The 20,762-nt window shown below is 42.2% G+C and overlaps 1 protein-coding gene across 1 annotated transcript in view; it reads left to right on the top strand.

Moving 5' to 3' along the window:
• Positions 1–20,762, top strand: part of MAP3K5 (mitogen-activated protein kinase kinase kinase 5) — a 236,192-nt gene that overhangs the window by 44,676 nt on the left and 170,754 nt on the right. Inside the window, exons 2-3 of the mRNA XM_040350503.1 lie at positions 12,035–12,174; positions 16,907–16,930. Of these exons, the coding sequence (XP_040206437.1) occupies positions 12,035–12,174; positions 16,907–16,930 (164 nt within the window). The remainder of the gene's footprint in view (positions 1–12,034; positions 12,175–16,906; positions 16,931–20,762) is intronic.

Raw genomic sequence — 20,762 nt, 5'->3', positions numbered from 1 at the left:
TTGTAGGGGCTTGTTTGGCTGGCTCTATGCAAAAATTACAGAAAGTCAGTATTTGCATAGGATTTTGGATGGATGGCATGCACATGTTAGTTTGCCTTCTGTGGGAAGTGTGCAGGATTATTACAACATAGCTTTTTAAGTTTTAGTAGAAAATCATTGCAAATCATTTTTGCAAATAATATGGAAACATAAATATGTAAATATTTATGCATTTTTTTTAATTATTATTTTAACATCTTATTAATTAATAGAATTCCAAGCTTTACAGATAAAATATAGTTTCCAAATGTTTTTATTTAGCTTTTAATGTTGTTTCTTAGTCTAGTAAGGGCTGGTAAAACCGCTTGGCCCTTATGTCTCTTGCAAAACTGAAATTTTTGATTTTTCAAATCCTATACTGTGCTTTATATTTGTACATGTGACCTAATCGATATGTATGTATATGCTCTTGTGCGATTATAAATAAAAAATAATAATAATAAAAAAAATCAGCTGTATGAGTTTGTAAAGTGTAAAAACATTTTTAGAAAAAAAAATCTACATTTTAAAGTAAGATTACGATTTTGTGTTGGGCTTCATTCATGGGTCACATGCGGCCTGTGTGCCGCAGGTTGGACACCCGTGCTCTAAGGGGATGTATATGCCTGCTGTACAGGACTGGGAGATGCATTATTGTTGTCTTCTTTTTTGGGAAGATTTATCCATATTATATGTGTGTGAATGAGCCATTTTGAGGTGGAGGACCTTGACTGGCCTGCACAGAGTTCTGACCTCAACCCGATAGAACACCTTTGGGATGAATTAGAGCGCAGACTGCGAGCCAGGCCTTCTCACCCAACATCAGTGCCTGACCTCACAAATGCACTTCTGGAAAAAACATTTCCATAGACACACTATTATCAAATATTTCCAAAGACACACTCTCCAACCTTGTGGACAGCCTTCCCAGAAGAGTTGAATCTGTTATAGCTGCATAGGGTGGGCCAACTCAATATTGAACCCTACAGACTAAGACTGGAATTAGGGTAGTATATGGACAGGCTAGGGTAATATATGGACAGGCTAGAAGTCCAGCAGAAGCTGTTAGGGCATGCTGGGAGTTCTGGTTCCACAACAGCTGGCAGGTCCCTGACAGGTCCACTTTGCAGCTCATAGCTGGCCTCCACTCTCCACATCCTGGGCTTTGGCACTAAGGGTGCCCCAGGGCCAGGTCTTTCTGAGCACATCTATCTCCGACAGAAACACCCTCACACTGGCCCTGAACAACAGAGTGATGTCCTTGTGAAGAGCAGAAACATATCCTTCAGTAGCAAGGCATGTCCATCAAAGTTCCCAGCCAGCTGCTGCCCAGGAAGTGGGGAGGGGGGAGTGCAGGGCACTGGGGAAGCCGGCTGAACACCAGGGAGAGCAGCACTGTTCAGTGCCGGCTTGTGGGACACCTGGGGAATTCCCACTAAAGAGACCCCCAGTACTCCTCAGTTCAGGCTGAGGGAGTTAGCTGCTGCAGGCAGGGAGCAATCACAGGAAAACTGCCCTGTGTCTGTGTCTCTCCTTCCCTGCAGCAGCTAAAAGCTCAATATATCCATATACTACCGGTGCTAGCCCACTATCGGTGGCCCTGAGCAGCAGCAATCATTACACCAGCACTCCCTCCCCTCTCTCCACTCCTAGTGATGAGCTAAGATCTCACAGAGAGGCTCTATATCCCAGGCTCCCCCTGAACACCAACACGGGGAGCCTGGGGGGGGACGAGGAGGAAGAAGAGGTAAGGGAAGGATTGGCTGCGCCCCTAGGTGGCAGTGCGCTCTAGGCGGCTGCCTAGTTTGCCTAGCAGGAGCACCTGTCCTGAGTGTGTGTGTGTATATATATAAGGAGAATCTTGTCTCCCGGTACTGTTGGACCTAAGCGCGGCGTTTGACACTGTAGACCACGGACTACTACTGGCTAGGCTAGCTGAAGTAGCCAGAGTCGCGGAAGGTGATTTACCCTGGTTCTCGTCCTTCTTGGAAAACCGATCACACACAGTGAAACTGGGGTCTTTCACTTCTGAAAAACACACGGTGTCATGCGGAGTCCCTCAGGGATCCCCTTTGTCGCCTGTTCTGTTCAATATCTATCTTCGCCCTCTCTTTGAAATCATCAGTAAACAGAAGTTACTTTACCACTCCTATGCAGATGACACACAACTGTATTTCCGAATCTGCAACAAAAAGGATCATTCTCTTGGACTAGAGAAATGCCTTACTCTAATAGATAACTGGATGACAAACAGTTATCTTAAACTCAACGGTTCGAAAACAGAACTTCTCCTGTTTCACGCCAACCGGAAAAATCCCCCCGCGACAACATGGACACCCCCGCCCATTCTGGGTAAAACGATCACCCCTAGCACCAAAGTAAAAAAAGTCTCGGAGTCATTTTCGACACCAACATGACAATGGATGCACAAATAGGGTCAGTAGTCAGCGGATCACACCATCTGCTGCGCCTGCTACGCAGACTCACCCCCTTTATTCCGAAAGAGGACATTGCAGTCGTGGTGGGAACAATCATCAATTACAGACTTGACTACACAAATGCCCTCTATCTCGGACTCCCCAAATACCAAATCACTCGTCTGCAAGTCGTTCAAAATACGGCCGCTCGATTAGTGACTGGAAAAAAACCATGGGAATCAATCTCACCTTCACTGAGATCCCTTCATTGGTTGCCAGTAAAAGACAGAATCGCTTTCAAGGCACTCTGCCTAACGCATAAGTGTATTCACGGAAACGCCCCCCAATATCTATGCGAAAAAATAAAAGCCCACAACCCCAATCGCATTCTGCGATCCACCAATCAAAACCTACTCCAGATACCCAAAGCCAGATACAAGTCCAAAGGAGATCGAAGATTTGCAGTCCAGGGACCTCGGTTGTGGAACGGGCTACCAACCACCATCCGTTTGGAGTTGGACCACTTGGCCTTCAGGAGAGGGATTAAAACCCATCTCTTCTGAGGGCAAAAGGGTTTCACCCAGGGAATGGATACAGCGCCCAGAGGCGATTCAGTTCGCATGTGTTGCGCTATATAAGTTTTTCACTCACTTATATATATATATATATATATATATATATATATATATATATATACCGTATTTATCGGGGTATAGCGCGCTCCCATGTATAGCGCGCACCCCTAAAGTTGCCCCAACTCCTGTGGAAAAAAGATTTTTTGTACTTACAGTTTTGGTGTCTTGCGCAGCATCCATCGGCGGCCTCGTCGGGTCCGGCGTCCGTCTGCGGCTTCGGGTGTCCTCTTCGTCGGGTCCGGCGTCCTTCTGCGGCATCCTCACGTCCTCCCTGCTCGTTTCCCGAGCAGAGTTTGAATACTGCGCCGACATATACCGAGCACAGTACACTCGTGTATCGTCGGGCAGGCTCGGCAACTCTCGTGCTGATGTCCTGTACGTCCAGGACGTCAGAGCGAGAGGAGCCGAGACTGCCCGACGATACACGAGTGTACTGCGCTCGGTATATGCCGGCGCAGTATTCAAACTCGGCGCGGGAAAGCGGGTATCGGCGTATACCGCGCACCCACGATTTTGCCCTGATTTTCAGGGCAAAAAAGTGCGCGGTATACGCCCATAAATACGGTATATATAGACATAGACAAATAGCAACCATGTCTTCCTGAGGACACTCTGCACTGCCTCTTCATAAGTTCAGGATACAGGATAACAGTTGCCCAATCTACCCAAACGGGGTGCTGTTCTTATATTTGTGGCTGCCTTTAGATAAGGTTGGTTGGCTGATGTTAGAAGAACCAGTTGTTTTGAAAACTGGTTGCAAGTTAGGCTGATGTTATACTCTTTTTCACTCCCTGGATCTCCCTTTTCTATTCACTAAAGTCTATCCCAATATAAGCTCAGGTTAAGCCCACTGCCCATTCAAAACTGGCAATTTTTAGCCTCCTGCCCCTTTGAAAAATGTTATTGGGAGTTATATATGTACCAATGGTTGAGAAACTGTAGTTTACAAAATGTGTCTGTCTTTAGATTTATCAATGTTCCGATGTGTTCTCAAGCACATGATAATATAGAGCTAAATAAAACCTGAAGAGCAAATACGTGCAGTTCAGTTGCATTTCAGCTTGTCGCAGAGCTACATAATTCTTAATTCTGCAGGTTTACAAGTGTTATCTACTCATTTGGATGTAAAACATACTTTGCTTTATCTAAACAAAGTAAATTTCATTTATGTAACTATCAGAGTCAAGTTTTGATTATCTTGGCAAAGCTGCAAGGCAGGGAATCCAAGTCTTGGCTATAAATTTTATTTACAAGCCAAGTGGCTTTCTGCTGCTGTGTTGATTTCCCTGGTGTGGTGTTGACTGTGTGGTAGGCAGAAACAAAGAACTCGTCACAGAAGATGATGTGCCTAAGAATTCAGGTACAGTGTGCTGAGTCACGGTTACAAAGTTGCTTTGTCACTGTTGATGAAACTTGAAGTGCATGAATAGGAAGTTATTACTCAGCTAGTTTTTGAGTGGCTTTATCTATTCTGTCTTTTATGTGTGTTACTTATTAAGTACTATAATATTTTGATTTTTTTTTTTAAAAGCTTGATGTTTTGAATTCAAAATGTTTGCACATGTAACATATTTGAATCATGTATTTGCATCAAATTACTTGCTGCAAATGTGAAGACCAGTAATCTCCTATATACTGTATGATAAGTATTGCTTGTGTGCAGATGCAGTTGTTTTCTTTTTCCTCCCCATACACTTTTTTGTTAATGCAAAAGCAAAATAAAAGCCACTTAAAAACAATTCAAAGGCATCTCATGTATACAAACCCAGAATTAAATATTCAGTGTGCATTTTTGAGGTTTATATAGAAAAACAACAACTAAAGGGGAGTAGCCCAGCTTATATTAAGTCATCACCAAACAATACATCAAAAGTGATGTCAAGTGCCATACCTCTGTCATCTTGAAATACCACTGCATTGCAACCCAAGAATCTCACAAACTTGCTCTTTAACTTGCTGATGTAATGATTTTCATAAAGCTGGAGCTTGATCACATTCCCACAACATTATATCATGCCATGCAGGTTCCTCCGCAGTAGTTTCATGGTATTGTGGGATGTGGAATTTTTTTACCTAAACAGTTTATGCATGTAGTTTTAGGAGGCGGGCATGGCAATTTTGACATAGAACACTAGTTCCAACCATGGGGTACATGACACGACAATTAAGGGTACAGGAAAAAATTATAATCTCGGTAAAAGGGAGTCGTGTGATCACCTAAATATAAACACGCTGAAGAATGGTTGTCTAGTTAGGGGGACACCAAGCTCTAGGAGGTTGGCAGGAAGTGGGTGCTAATGCGGTACATGGTATCCATCCAATGGATGCCTGATTGCCGGACATGTGTGCTGGACTACATAGGTGCCATTATACAGAGCCTGCCTGACACTAACTTCCACTAACAAAGTGACATCTAATCCTCCCACTGACACTGATACAGGGCCACTTTCCCTTTCCTGTGACTTTTTTTCCCCACACTGCTGCCAGGGCATTTCTTCCTTCACCTCTGTTAGCCCAATATTTTGCATCACTGATAAACTCTTTGATTTGCTGCTGTTTTCCCAGTCACAGGCCGCTGTTCCCAGGTCATCAGCACTGCAGACCTCGGTGGCCAGAACAGGAGCAATAGAATGATCTGATGTCACTTGCTAAATTCTGTCATCAGTAGCATTCACAGCACGCTGCCATGCCATACTCGGATTTGGAAGAGGGGGGGGGGGGTATAATTTTGAACAATGGGCTGCCAAGGGGTTGCAAGTGAAAAAAGGTTGGGAACTACTGCCATAGAGAAAATATGCATGCACTTGGTTTAATTACACAACAAACGTACTGTACATACCTCAGCCTAGTCTTACTTCACCTCCTTTCTTCATTAGATTTAAATGTTCCAAAGCTATCAACAGGAATCCTGGATGGGATACTGATTAGTTAATGGTATCTCTTTGCCACTGTCAAATGTCCACAGTTAGGCCCCGTACACACGACCAAACATGTATGCTGAAACTGGTCCGCGGGCCAGTTTCAGCATACATGTTCGGTCGTGTGTAGGCGCGAGCGGGCCGAATTCCAGCAAACATTTGCCCGCCGGGCCTTTTCCCAGCGGGCAAATATTCCTGGACGTGTTTTAAAACCGTCCGCTGGAATCCTGCCCGCTCGGACATGTACGGTCGTCAGTACAGACCTACCGTACATGTCCGAGCGCCCGCCGTCCCTCGCATGCGTCGAATGACTTCGACGCATGCGTGGAAGCCTTTAAATGGCAGGCCCGCCCACGTCTCCGCGTCATCGTCGCGGCGACGACGCAGACACGCCCCGCGTATTGTTTACGCGCGGACTTCTGTACGATGGTTAGTACAACCATCGTACAGAAGCCCTCTGGCAGGCATGTACGGTGAAAACGGTCCGACGGACCGGTTTCATCGTACATGTTTGCTCGTGTGTACCGGGCCTAACAGAAAGCCATAAAAAGGCAAGTGAGGCTCCCCTCTAAGCGGGGGGCAGAAAAAAGAAGAGAGGGAAGTCAGTTAGGGTATCTAATAGCAAAATTGGAAATTTCTGGTTATTTGTAACATTGTCTTTAAACAATAAGACTCCATGCACACTAGCATTTTGCTTTTGAGCTAAAAAAAAATTGAAAAAACATTGATTAAAAAACACTGGTAATAAATTTTTTTTAAATCATTTCAAGAGCGTTAGCATATTTTGCCATTACTTTAAAAACACTCAAATACGCTATTAGTAGCGTTTAGGAACGTTCAGCATTTTTTTCCTGCTGGAAAAACCCTCCAAGAAACGCTACAAAAGCAATTGTTTTTCTGCTCCTAGATCCTGAAGCTCAGAAAACGCAAATAGCCTAAAGTAGTGTATGTGGGATCGATGGGCAGAACACCCCCCAATTCAGTTCGCACCAGAACTTTCGAACATATAAAAAGTTTGGACCCAAGCCATGAACCCTATTAAAGTCTATGGCACCCTATTAAAATACCCAATGAACGCTTATATGCAAGTTATTGGCCATAAAAATGGTATGGGTAGCCCCGGGTACTGCCCTGGGGGACATGTATCAATGCAAAAAGGAGCAGTGATTTTAATGATGCTTAATGGAAAATTACTTTAAATATAGTGCCTGGGGTGTCCCATCAGTCTGCCTGTAAAGTGGTGCACCTGTACCATGTATAGAACTTGCCACAGCAAAATGGACATACATAAAGAAAAAAAATGACATTTAAATAATTTTTGACATTTAAAAAAAACAAAGCCATGGACACCAAGGGCCTCTTCCCCACAACCCTGGGCAATGGTTGTGGGTGTCTGTGGGCAGGGGGCTTATCAGAATCTGGAAGTGCCCTTTAACAAAAGGGCCCACATTTTCCAGCTCCCCCCCCCCATGTGAATATTATTTTTTTTGACAATTCCCTTATTAAAAATAAAAAAAAATCCAATCTGCCCGATGTAAATCAATCATCAATCACAGCGCCAATCACGATGAAGACTACCACCGACTGCCTGCTCCGCCATATGACAGTTCTTAAATAGGTCGGAGCCATCTGGCCCCAAAGTACACCCCCCCCCCCATGTTGAGGGCATACTCTTTAATAATTAAAGAATTAAAGGGGGCTTCCAGATTCAGATAAGCCCCCCACCCGCAGACCCCCACATCCACTGGGTTGTTGGGAAGAGGCCCTTGTACCCATCAACATGTTGAGGGCATGTGGCCTGGTATGGTTAAAGAGGAAGGGTGCCCCTCCCTTTCCTGGCCTGCCAGGCTTTAAAGGGTCTGGTATGGATTTTGGGGGGGACCCCACGATTAGATGCCCCACACCATTTTTTTTTTTAATTGTATGTTTGTTTTTTTTCATTCAACTGTCAGCAGGAATGCCTGTTGACAGCCAATGACTCCGCTAATGTTAAGGACGCAGCGGCTGGTTTTCCGGTCTGGTCCTTACCAACCAGCGATTCACTGTGCCCAACCAGCTTTTCACTGTGTCAGGTGCATTGCTTCAGCGGCGCTCAGCGGGCTAACATCCCACCGAGCGCCCCACAAATTCAGGTGTTTTCCGAACAGACAAACAGCTGATGTTTGACCCGAATTTATGCTCGGTCGGAACTGCTCGCCCAACACTAGTGCATGGAAAAAATGCTAATAACAGCTTCTAGGAGCTAAAAAAAACAGCTAGTGTGCATGGAGCCTAACAAGGTTGGGCACATTTATAGGTAAACTTGAAGATTTCTTTACAAAGTTTTAGGGATCACTTTTGAGTCAAATATTATTCCACAACAAATTTTATTTCTATTTTGGTATTTTATGTTTTTGACTGAAAATAAACTATATATTATTGCAGTTGTGTTGACATTCTGTTTGTTTTTTTGTTTTTTTGGGCTTTGGTGATGAGCAAGTAAACAGCTATATAGTCCCTTGCTTTTTCGTACCATTTGCATGTTTAGTTAATTAATTACCTGTCATCTCAAGTGTCACTTCGTATAACAGCAGATTGTAAAGCCTTTTCTTGGTAGGCTTTCTGACACAAAAATCATAATGTGCTTTCTGTTGTGTTGGTGACTTGTGGAGTCAATTAGAGAAAATTAAAGGGCATTTCTACACAGCAGCTTAGATATAATCTACAGTAATTTGTAAGTGCAGTTGACCTTGGAACCTTTTTCTGGCTGTGAATTTTTAGAGTATTTGTTTTTCTTGCAGTGCAAAAAATTATACTAGGAAATAAGTGAAGTCTGCAATTGGTCGTAAAAGAACTCTACTATTAAAGAAACCTTTTCCTAAGGGAAATTTGGGGATTGTTGGTCACTTCTTTATGGAAATGATAGCTGCCTGGCTGTTATACTGATCTGATGGGTTAAATACTTAGTGACTGCAAGATAGAGAAGATAGGGAAGCCAGCAATAAGAGTATCTGCATGTGTTCACTTGTCACAGCTGATTTGTTCTGAAGCAAGAAAACGTTTTTTCTCCCATGATGCAACCATTCAACCATTTATGCCCCGTACACACGATCGGAATTTCCCTTGGAAAAAGTTTGATGGACTTTTTCCATCTGATTTTCCAATCGTGTGTAGTCCCATCAGAGTTTTTTCATCGAAAATTATGATGAATTTAGATATAGAATATGTTCTATTTTTTTCCGTCGGAATTCCGATGTGATTTAGCCGGGCAAAAGCCTGATCGTGTTTACGTGGCATTATATTCTGTTTGGTGTAGTAAACTCTACTTTTTTTTTAATGCCCCCCCCCCCCCCTGCAGATTGTTGTCATAATGTGCTAGTATGAACATTTATTACTATCACAAGGGATGAACAACATCCCTTGCGATAGCATGGACAGTGACATGTTCTCTTTATTGAGACATCTGGGGTCTATTAGACCCCAGATCTCTCCACCGCTCTTAAAAGCATCTGATCAAACCGAGATTTTAAAATTCAACATGTAAACAGTCCATGGGATTTCCAAATACTGTATTTAAGCATATAAGCTCTGTTTTTTGTTAAAAATAACTGTGAAATGCAAAACTCCGGTGGGTGTAACAAGATGTCCGCTTGCCCCCTTCTCAGTGTATCATTACTGTGGAGAGTGTAGCAAGATGGCGGTGACGGAACGTCACTTCCGTTACCAATTCCGATAGGTCGCCTAATCTGAACATCGGCAGCAAGGTACCATGGGATATGTAGTTCTTAGAAATTTAAAGTAAACAGCAGAGGAGAGAAGCTGCAAAGCATGCAGGTAATCCAGAAAGCTGTGGAAAGAGATGACAATCAGACAGGCAGAACTCACAACTTGAAAGGAGAGTTTTCAAGTAATCTTGTATTGGATTTTCAAAATAACTATTGTTTGCATTATTATTATTATTACAATGCTGATGTTAAAAAAATGAAAGTATATGCTGTGACCACAGAACCCCTCTATTAGATAAAAATGACTAGTCGACTAGTCGACGCTGCTACAATCACTGGTGTGTAAACAAGTACAGGAAGACATTGCTGTATTTAAGTGACGTGGCCTCTAATGCATGCAAAAGACAGAAAATAGGACATGTGGTGGTTGTCTTACTTTAGGATCTGCAAAAATACACACTTTAGATCATGTTAAACACTTATACCCTCAAGATTCTAGTTGACTTTTAATATGTTTTTTGTGCAGGGGTTTGCTATAAAAATAGATAAATTCTGCTATACCTCTGTTGAAACAATTAGCATAACTATAGACCCATTTATTATTATGATTTTTTTTTCTTTTAATCTATATAAAGTGTCACAATTTAGAAAATACATCTTTATGTCAAAAGCTGTAATAATTATGTGTTAGTAATTTCTGACACACAAATATTGTCTGAATAAGGCAGGAAACAGCGAGAACTTCCCCTGAGAGGTCTACCATACAATACCATACAACCAGAGCTTTCACTATACTGTTTGAGAGATATGTCTAAGAGATCTGTCTATGACCACTCTCCGCAACATCCATGGATGTTTCCTTGGGGGGGTATGGGGGTAGGTCCCTTGCCACTATTCATTGCTCCCTTTTATATAAAAAAACTTCCATTCTTTATTTTATGAGCCACAAACTAGTTAAATGGCAGGGAAGCAGAATCCTCCCTGGAATTAGTAGGCAGCCTTAAGGGTCAGAGAAAAGGTATTTTCAATCAAAGGTTTCTTACAAAGGTAATTTGCTCCATGACAGATTCCCTTTAATTGTGAACTCGAGCTAAATGAGGCTTTCATTCTTATTCAATTACCAGCTGCAAAATTTTGCTAACAAAGGAACTTTTTTTGTATCATTTTTCTGACTTGGCAGGAAATTGTATTTCAAACTGTTCTTTTATTGGAGTGGGGCTTTCTGTGCAGCTCTGTCACATCTTTGCCTGAATACAGCTTTGTTTTTGAGCTTCACACTATTTGGAACTAAAGTGGGCTGTGTTAGGAAAGTTATGGGTTCGATTCTCCAGCTTTTACTTTTATGTTCAACCAGTATATTACAGTATGTGCATGTGTTAAATAAATACTGTCTTTCTATCGAAAAATCGACTTTTTCTCAAAGCTTTGTGGTATTTGTGTTCTTTTGTAGTAATCATACATTAGTATTTTAATGATTTTAAAGTACTGTTAAAGCCAGGCTTTTCTTGTTTTTAAGTAAAAAATATTAGGTTGTTGTTTGCTGTTTGTGTTCCTCTGAGGAGATTTAAATTCACTTCCTGTCCTGGAGAAGCTAAAGAAAATAAGTACAAATCCCATGTTAAACCGGCAATACATGAATCGAAATTTGGCCAGTTCAGCAGAGACAGACCAAAATTTGATCCATGTATGGGCAGGCTGATTTAACCCAAGTCGATGCATCGATTTACTTGGGTACATCCAGCCTGTCTGAATTTTCGGCATGCGATTACTGCCAGCAGCTACCTGGCAGAAATATTCTGTGAATAGAAAAAGTCATAGTCACACCGCTGTGATTTTTCCTATTGATACTAATTATTATTAACATCAGCATGCATTATTGTATCTTCTCTGTATCTTGATGCACCTGGTGACATTTCTTTATAGCATTGGGGATAATTCCCCCATAATCAGCACTTATATGTGCCTTGACAATACAGCGCTTAAATCCTGATACCTAAAACATGCATTATTAGGATATTATGATATGTTATAATACTGAATCACGTGGCTTCATTAATGCCTTATTAGCAGCTTACTTTCTGTGAAGTAGACTGCAATGTTTTTTTTACTCATTTATGATAGGGTGCCAATGGACAGTTATGGGAAACATTGTTTTTATTTTTTTTTATTTTTGTTTATTCAACATTAGCTATTGCCACAAACCAATTTCCTGGAATTTGTATCTGAAAAAGGGACACCCCTTTTCTATGTAAAAATGGTTATAGACTAGAATATTTTCTATATACATATGGTTATAGACTAAAATACTAAAGTGCTGACTTTTCTTTTCCTGTGTCATGCAGATATTGCGGTCGTAGAAATGACAGATGCCTTTCGGCAGCCTTCCCTTTTCTATCACCTGGGCGTTAGAGAAAGCTTTAGCATGGCTAATAATATCATCCTCTACTGTGACACAAACTCTGAATCTCTTCAGTCACTCAAGGTAAGTCATGTGACCTCAAATCTAAACCATCATGGTAGCCAATACTTTTTACTTTACATATAGAATTTACAATTTTTGGGGGGTAATTCCTTTATTTTCCAAAGAAATCTGCGTTTAACAGTCAAGGTTGCACTAGAGACAGGTTATATAACAACAAGCCCAGCTCTGCACATTACAGGTGGTCGTGAAATAACATTACAGTTTCAAAGTTAATTATTTGTGTGCAGAGCAGGGGAGACAGACAGGGAACTAGAGGGAAGACCCAAGACATAGAGTCATAGACAACAAAAAAGTATACTAAAAAAATGTGTAATAAAATAAAATATAACTTTTACAATATATCGGAAGACATTGCATCCCGATTGCCCGCATAGCCCTAAAATGGGACAATGAGTTGAGTGTGATGTAAGCAAGGATACGCATAATGTTCGGATAATATAGCCCATTACCAAGCCAAGGATACATGGAGGGGGGGTTACCAGAGGAAAAGAGGGTTCAGGGATCAGGCGTCCCCAGAGTGCGAAATAATAGGGACCAAGAGAAAAAGAAAGAAAGTCTACAGGTAGGACCTCTCGCAAAGGGAATAGGGCTCTGTGTATACAAAATGGTTCCAAAGTCCCCAGGTCTCACGGAAGGTCTCTTGCCGGTTGTGCAATGTAGTGGTGTGGTCCTCCATATCTCTCAGTTTGTTTACTTTAGCAAACCACAGGGAAATGAATGGGGGGTTCTCCGATCTCCAACAGAGGGGGATGCATGCCTTGGCCGCATTAAGTAATTGGATTGTAAGAGAGGCCTTGTATTTTTTAATCAGTCTCTTAGAGAGATGAAGTAGGCAAATCACAGGGTTCCCCTCTAGATCAACATTTGTCAGGTGTTTGATTGTGCAGGTCACCTCGCGCCAAAAGGACTCAAGCTTGAGACAATCCCTGAAGATGTACAGCATCGTTCCCTCAGCATTACCACATCCCCAACATAAGCTGGAGACCTGAGGGAAAAATCGGTGCAAAGTGGTAGGCACTCTTTACCATCTCAAACTACAGTAAAAACCCTAGGCCTTTTTCCATTATCTCAGGGCTATGAAAATATCAGGCTTCATACAATATAGAACTTCAAAAATTGTAGCAAAAATTGCGCATTCTTGTTACAAAAATAAATGTGTCAGCTGCCACTTAAATGAAAAAGCATAACTATATCAGTAAAAATGTAATAAAAAAGGTACATAAGTCCAGCTCAAGTGCCTATAATCATACCTATATCTGGTCAACTCTGTACCATCTGGTCAAAATCTTGTAACAGGTCCTTTGAACTCTAGTGGAGGACTTTTGGGAGGACTTTTGGGCAAAATGAAGGATCCTCTCCTTCTGTAGAATTTTTTTCTTTTGCTATTACTAACTTTGTAGAATCGTCAATAGGATGAACTCCACCCATTGGGTAAAAAAAAAACATTTATGAAGTAATGGAAACATCAGTATGCAATAACCGATAGAATATAAACCCCACTGTCATCAGGAAGGGATAGGGCGGTGACATACACATTTTGACATGGAGTCCTATGGTTTTTAGTTATATCCCTAAATTTAAACAATAAAGGCATTTCAATATGAGACACTTTTTTTTTTAAACTTAATCAATCTAATTTAACTAAAGGAAAGCCATACTGAAGAAATATTCCATTGTGGATCTGAACTCACAAATTGAAGATTTGTAGTGTTAGACGGAACATCTAGAAACGTACCTAGATGTTGATCTTAAAAACTGACCTTTTGTCTTAAATTTCTCCTGAAAAGAGCAATGTTCTTTCTGGCGTATGAGGGATCCTATGCATTCCTGTAGCTACAGCCTCATAGCTTTGTATCTGCAGTGCGATTTCTAAGCCACTATTGCCTCTAACTACTAGTCTCACCATCTTTGAAGTGAAATTTGGTGATGTCACTACTGTGCTCTGCTCATTTTTTTCCTTCCGAGAAGCACACAGACAAAAACTCTGGAAACAGAGCTCTGCCTCTACCAAGATGACCACCTCCACGCAAAGATACAAAACATGGCATGGTAAATCAGTAATTGGGAAAGGATCAGCTGTAGGGCGACTGACTAGTCCATCAACCCCTGACTGCCTTTTTGTTTTGTTTTTAGGAAAAGCTTCCAGAATTTTATATTCTAGTTTTCTTAATACTATGCGCTCCTGGAGGAAAGTAAATCAACGCATAAATTAACAATAATAAATCAATTTGTAACTGTTAACTCTAACCACCAGCTGCTTAATCAAAATACATTTGGTTAATCTGTACAGTTAAGTGTAACCACTTAGGCTGAAGTGGTTACACTTTACTCTGCAGATGAGCTTCCAGAATTTGCTTGCATTTTAAAGAAGAGTTTCAAATACTGTAGTTGCTGACTTTCAATATTAGGGCACTTACCTCCTCAGGCATCCAGCAGTGTCCTCATCTGAGTCGATTATTCAGTCAGCTATTGGGTGCTGGCAGTGCCATGTTGACTAAGGGAAACCGGCAGTGAAACGCACTGCGCTTTGTGAATGGGCCGCAGCCTACTGGAACCTGTGAAGTGTCTCAGAAGGCTGCGGGGGAAGTAGGAGGGCCGAATCTCCAGCTCAGTTTGCCGCGCCCCACTCCCCCCCCCAAAAAAGGTGCCAAATGTGGCAGCAGAAGGGGGAGGGGGGTAGAGGCAGACAAGCAGAGCTTCCCTGTTTGGGTGGAGCTCTGCTTCTGATAATGACTGTATTGGAGTTACTTTAGTACTTTCGGAGCCATTGACCAACATGTACACAGATTAGGAGTTTTTATTTCCATCTGATTTTAGCTGTTGCAAATTTGTTTTGGGGCAGTGACTCAGACTAGTGAAGTCAGAGACAGTCAGGCAAACAGCATTTTCAGAAGTAGGTCAGAACTGGAAGCCCTATTTCTGTCAGAATAAACCCTCATGCAAACCGGGTGTAAAAAAATGCACTTTTAAGGGAATTTATGCATTTACAGGCATAGTAGAAGAGGAGCGCTTAGAGTCTGAAAAAAAATCATCATTCGCACGTACAGTGCTCGATGCACCTGAACGCCTGTTAATGCATCAAAATGTGTCTAAACCCCTTTTTCGCCTTTGAGTGTTCATTCATTTCAGTGGCCAGAATAAATTAATAATAAGCTTGGGACAAACCTAGATCTATACTCAGACAAGAAAGTTAACAAAAAATAAAAAACTAAGCAAACAAAAAAAAAATACAAAACATGTATAAAATAAATGGGCAGACTCAATTAATCAGTAGGTCTTTTCTCTGCCATCACATTTCTATGTTTCAATATTCTGGCCAATGGAATGAATGAACGCCCAAACGCTTGACACACCTGAATCATGTGACTTTAGGTGTGTTTTGGGGTTGTAAAGGATTTTTTTTTCCCCTAAATTGCTTCCTTTACCTTAGTGCAGTCCTCCTTCACTTACCTCATCCTTAGATTTTGCTTTCAAATGTCCTTATTTCTTCTGAGAAATCCTCACTTCCTGTTCTCCTGTCTGTAACTACACACCGTAATGCAAGGCTTTCTCCCTGGTGCAAAATGGAAGGATGAAGTAAGTGAAGGAGGGCTGCACTAAGGTAAAGGAAGCTATTTAGGGAAACATTTTTTACCTTTACAACCCCTTTAAGCCTCTTTATTCCTGCCATGAGAAAAAGCATTCAGTGGAGCTGGGCAAATGCTCAGTTTCCTGTAAAACATGTGTAAATGGTTCAAGATGTTTTGAAAGAATTTTGCGTAAAGTGTAATGGACTACAATTTCAGTATATTTGACATGTGCTAGAGATGCTTCTGTGATCCTTAATTAAATATTTCAAACCATGTTTCGATGCTCCATACAAAGAGTGAGCTGTCTAAGGGTGCTCATGGAATAGTCAGTTTGCCATTTTAAACTTCTGCAAAGAAAAGATTTAATCTCCAAATACAGAAAGGCTTTGTCACATACACACGATCGGATTTCCATCGGACAAAGCGTAGGACTTTTGTCCGAAGGGCGTTGGCTGTGAACTTGTATTGCATACAAACGGCAATGAATTGTCAGCCAAAAAACGTGGTTTTCCAACTCTTTAGTGACACCCTTTGGGCAACTTTTGCTAATGTTGTGTTATGGTTAGCATTGCTTCTGAGCATGCGTGTATGTAAGGACTTGCATACACACGATGGGATAATCCAACAACACACATTTGTTGTTGGAAAATTTTAAAGCATGCTATCCAACGTTTGTTGGTGGAAAATCCGACAACAATTGTCCGATGGAGCATACAAACGGTTGGAGTGTACAAGGCTTTAGAGCTGTGAAAATCTGGAATAAACTCCCTTAAGAGCTGGTTCTATCCAGTTCAGTAGATTGTTTTTTAAAAGAAAAAAGCCTGGATTCTTTCCTAAAGGTTCCTATTATAATATATGGATATTAATATTTATAGGTAAATTTGATCCAGGGAACATCCTATTGTCTCTTACTAGATCAGGAAGATTTTTTTCCCCTGCTGGAGCAAATTGGATCATGCTTTTGCTTTTTTTGCTTTTTTTGCCTTCCTTTGGATCAACTGTGGGTATAGGATTGTGTATATAGGATTGTACATTTTTCTTAATTATTTTTGTTTTGTTTTCCCCTTTTTATTTGTTGAACTAGAATGGAATTGTCTCTTTTTTCAACCTGACTAACTATGTAACTTTGTAACTCTGTTCTAATATGTTTTTTCTTCTTTTAGGAAATCGTATGCCAAAAGAATAATGTGAGTATGTTTTCTTTTGTTTCCATGTTAAAACTACAGCAAATTGTCTAACCAATATACCAGTGTTTCTCAAACTTGTATGTCTTGCTGCACAAAAAAAAAGATCTAAAAATTTTCACGGCACACCTGAAAAGATTTAACAATTTTTGTGGTAAAGAACTTAATTATTTTTACATATATATTTAATTTTAAATTTAATGTGAAGGATGTGCTTGCTTTCGAGAGCAAATCAGATTGAAGCAATTGTAATCTTATTTGTACCTTCGCTTGTTTCTTTCCTTTTTTTTAACAGTTTCTCTTTCAGAGTTCCAGACTTGATTAAGTATTTCTCCATAGCTATGGGCACTTTCACATTAGTGCGTTTTTCATGCGCTTTTGGGCTAAAAATAGTAAAGTGCCTGAATAACACCTCCCCTGCAGCCCCAGTGTGAGAGCCCGAGGGCTTTCATACTGAGGCGGTGTGCTTGAAGGACGTTAGAAAAAGTCCTGTAAGCAGCATCTTTCGGGCAGTGGAGGAGCGGTGAATACACTGCCCCTTCCATTGAAGTCAATGGTCACCACTGCTGAAGCTCCTCGCTCTTTGTGGGTGCTTTGAACCCTTTTTTCAGCCGCTCGCTAAAAACGCCCAGCTAGCGGCCAAAAAGCGCTGCTAAAAATAGCGGCACTTTATTGCCAAGTGTGAAAGTAGCCTAAATAATGAATAAACTTAATTTACAAGCATCAAGGTTGGAATGGAACAGTTTATATTATTCTAGTGTAATATAAGCTTGCATAGTGATGAGTTCTTGCGGGCGTGCTCCTGTGATATAGCCGGCGGACATAGCTGCTCACTGTATCACTCGGCCCCGCCCCCCGGCACACCACGTATTTGGATCTGATTGACAGCAGCGCCAGCCAATGGCTTCGCTGCTTTCAATCAACCAATGAATGAGCCGAGAAGCCTGGCTGAGAAGCAAGCGCGTTCACGGCGCGGGACTTTCGAGGGGTCAGGTAAACAGGGGCTTGGGAGGGCCGCTAATCCGGAGATGTTTTTTCACCTTAATGCATAGAATGCATTAAGGTGAAAAAACGTTTACCTTTACAACCCCTTTAAGTCATAATGTGCTAATATGCATTGAAAACAAAAATGTGTAGCGCTACGGCCAGATAAATATACAACAATGTGAATTGTGATTTCTCCTGTAAACAAAAAATATATCACATAGAAATTCCTGGAAGGAAATTCATGAATCAAACAAGTGGAAAGAAAAGTCCAATATGTGCAATAAAGTCCATAAAGACACAAATCACCACGTGCAAGATGGAGCGAATGTGCTAATATGCATTGCATACTATGATAGAATTACCTGAAAATTAAGCATTCCAGCGGCGCGCTTTCACCACTGAAGGTGCTTCCATCTTCACCCGGTCTTCTTTCCAGGTTTATGGGCTTTGGCTGTCTGAATGGCATTAGCATGCCGCAGGAGTCGCTGTTTATGACAAGGCTCCTGAGGAACGGCACAAGTATGTCATTCCTTCAGAGCGTATGCGCCGGTGACGTCACCAGCTACATCTAAGGTAAATATCTCCTAAACGATGTGTGTTTAGGAGATATTTACATTACCTATATGTCCTGTAGGTGACCGCGATATTGTGTCAGTCTCGCTCCCTTTCTCGGCGAGATTGACCACCTACGAGCCCCGTTGCGGGAGCTAGCGCCGAGCCGGCTCGCCGCGATGGGGAAAAAGCCGTCATAGAAGCGACGGGGATCCGACTTGGATTCCCACCAGTTCTAGCCGCGGTGTTTGGTATGAATCATGAGGGGGAACTCCACGCCAAATTTTAAATAAAAAAACGGCATGGGTTCCCCCCCAGGGGCATACCAGGCCCTTTAGGTCTGGTATGGATTGCAAGGAGAACCCCCCTACGCCGAAAAAACAGCGTGGGGGTCCCCCCACACTCCATACCAGACCCCTATCCAAGCACGCCGCCCGGCCAGTCAGGAAGAGAGTTGGGACTGTGGCCCCCCCACCCCAAAGTACCCTGTCCCCATGTTGATAAGGACAGGGCCTCTTCCCGACAACCCTGGCCGTTGGTTGTCGGGGTCTGCGGGCGGGGGGCTTATCGGAATCTGGGAGCCCCCTTTAATAAGGGGGTCCCCAGATACCGGCCCCCCACCCTAGGTGAATGAATATGGGGTACATCGTACCCCTAACCATTCACCTGGAGGAAAAGTGTAAAAGAAAATAAACACACAAAACACAGGGTTTTAAAATAATTTATTAGTCAGCTCCGGAGGGTCTTCTCCCCTCTCCGTGGGGGTCTTCTACACTCTCCGGGGGTCTTCTACCGTCTTCTCCGCTCTCCGCTGTTGTCTCAGCACTGCCCGGTTCTTCTCCCGCTCGCTCTCCAGTGCCTTCTTCGGGGCTGGTCGCTGATATCTTCTTGTTAGCTCTCTTACTAGCGGCGGCGCAGCCCGCTCTTCTTTGCCGTCTTCTGCCTTCTCCTTTTCTTCTTATGTTGACGTGACGCTTCTTCCCGCTGTAATGCCGGGTGTCCGGTGCGTGATGATTTATATAGGCCTCTTATGATGTTGAGGGCATGCGGCCTGGTACGGCTCAGGAGGGGGGGGGCGCTCGCTCGTCCCCACTCCCTTCCTGACCGGCCGGGCGGCGTGCTTGGATACGGGTCTGGTATGGATTGTGGGGGGACCTCCACGCTGTGTGTTCGGCGTAGGGGGGTTTTCCTTGCCCCTGGGGGGAACCCATGCCGGTTTTTTATTTAAAATTTGGCGTGGAGTTTCCCCTCATGATTCATACCAATTGGCGGGAATCCAAGTCGGATCCCCATCGCTTCTATGACGCGCTCGCTGGAATGTGCTTTTTCTATTCCAGCGAGTGCGAGATGTCGGCACCATGTCGCCGAGAATCAGTGCACAGCCGTCGTGCTGGAAACACATTCTCGGCGACAGGTATTGTAAGTCTTATTATAGGCTTACCTATAGGTAAAAGTCATACATGGGAGTTTACTCCCACTTTAAGCAAACAACTAGTTGGTAATATTGTGTCTTTTTTTTTTTACCAGCCCTCAAAGCATACTGTTTTCAGGGGAACCAAGTTATTGTAAATGTGGTTGGAGACATAAAGCACTCTATAAGGTTTAAATGACAAAGTAAAGCAGTAAACATGCTTTTTTAGGATCGAAGAGCAGCTACGTGAGAGCAACTGTAGAGCCTTGTTTATGTTACTGTACATTGTATCTCCCTTATTTTGTTGATGGTGTCACAATAAAATATGTGCTGTCTCATTGCTGATGTACTAATCGGTTGAACAAGCTATTAATTTGAGAATTACATTGCTATTTGTTTACATGTTATGTTCTTTTCTGCCTCTTGGTTTATTCTTCGTAATAACCACTATGACTATGCAGGAAACTTACTGATATTCTTAGTAGCTCATTTGTCTTTCCTGTATCTTGTTTTTCATTCCTGTGGTTACATGTGTATTGTTGCTTCATAGCTTGGCCTGCTTACCCCTGTGTCAGTATGTGTTGTGTGTTTCATCATTTATATCAAGATGTAGGTCTGCCCCCGAGTGATAAATATCAGGGTTTGTGTTCCTCTATAATGACTTAAGCCCTGCACACACTATACGAAAATCAGAAGTAAAATTTCTGCCTATTTGCTGATCGTTAGTACGGTGCTTTCGACCAAAAAAGCTATATTTGCAGACTATAAAATTGTAATCATATGTGAACACACATGATTTTCGTATAATTTTCGTATAACTAGTACGGTTTTCGTCCAAAAAGAAATCGTAAGGGCAAGACTACGCATGCTCAGAAATGTAAGAAT

This window comes from Rana temporaria, chromosome 4 (assembly GCF_905171775.1).
Source record: "Rana temporaria chromosome 4, aRanTem1.1, whole genome shotgun sequence".
In the NCBI taxonomy this organism is placed as follows: domain Eukaryota; kingdom Metazoa; phylum Chordata; class Amphibia; order Anura; family Ranidae; genus Rana; species Rana temporaria.
This window is presented reverse-complemented; position numbering and strand designations above follow the sequence as displayed.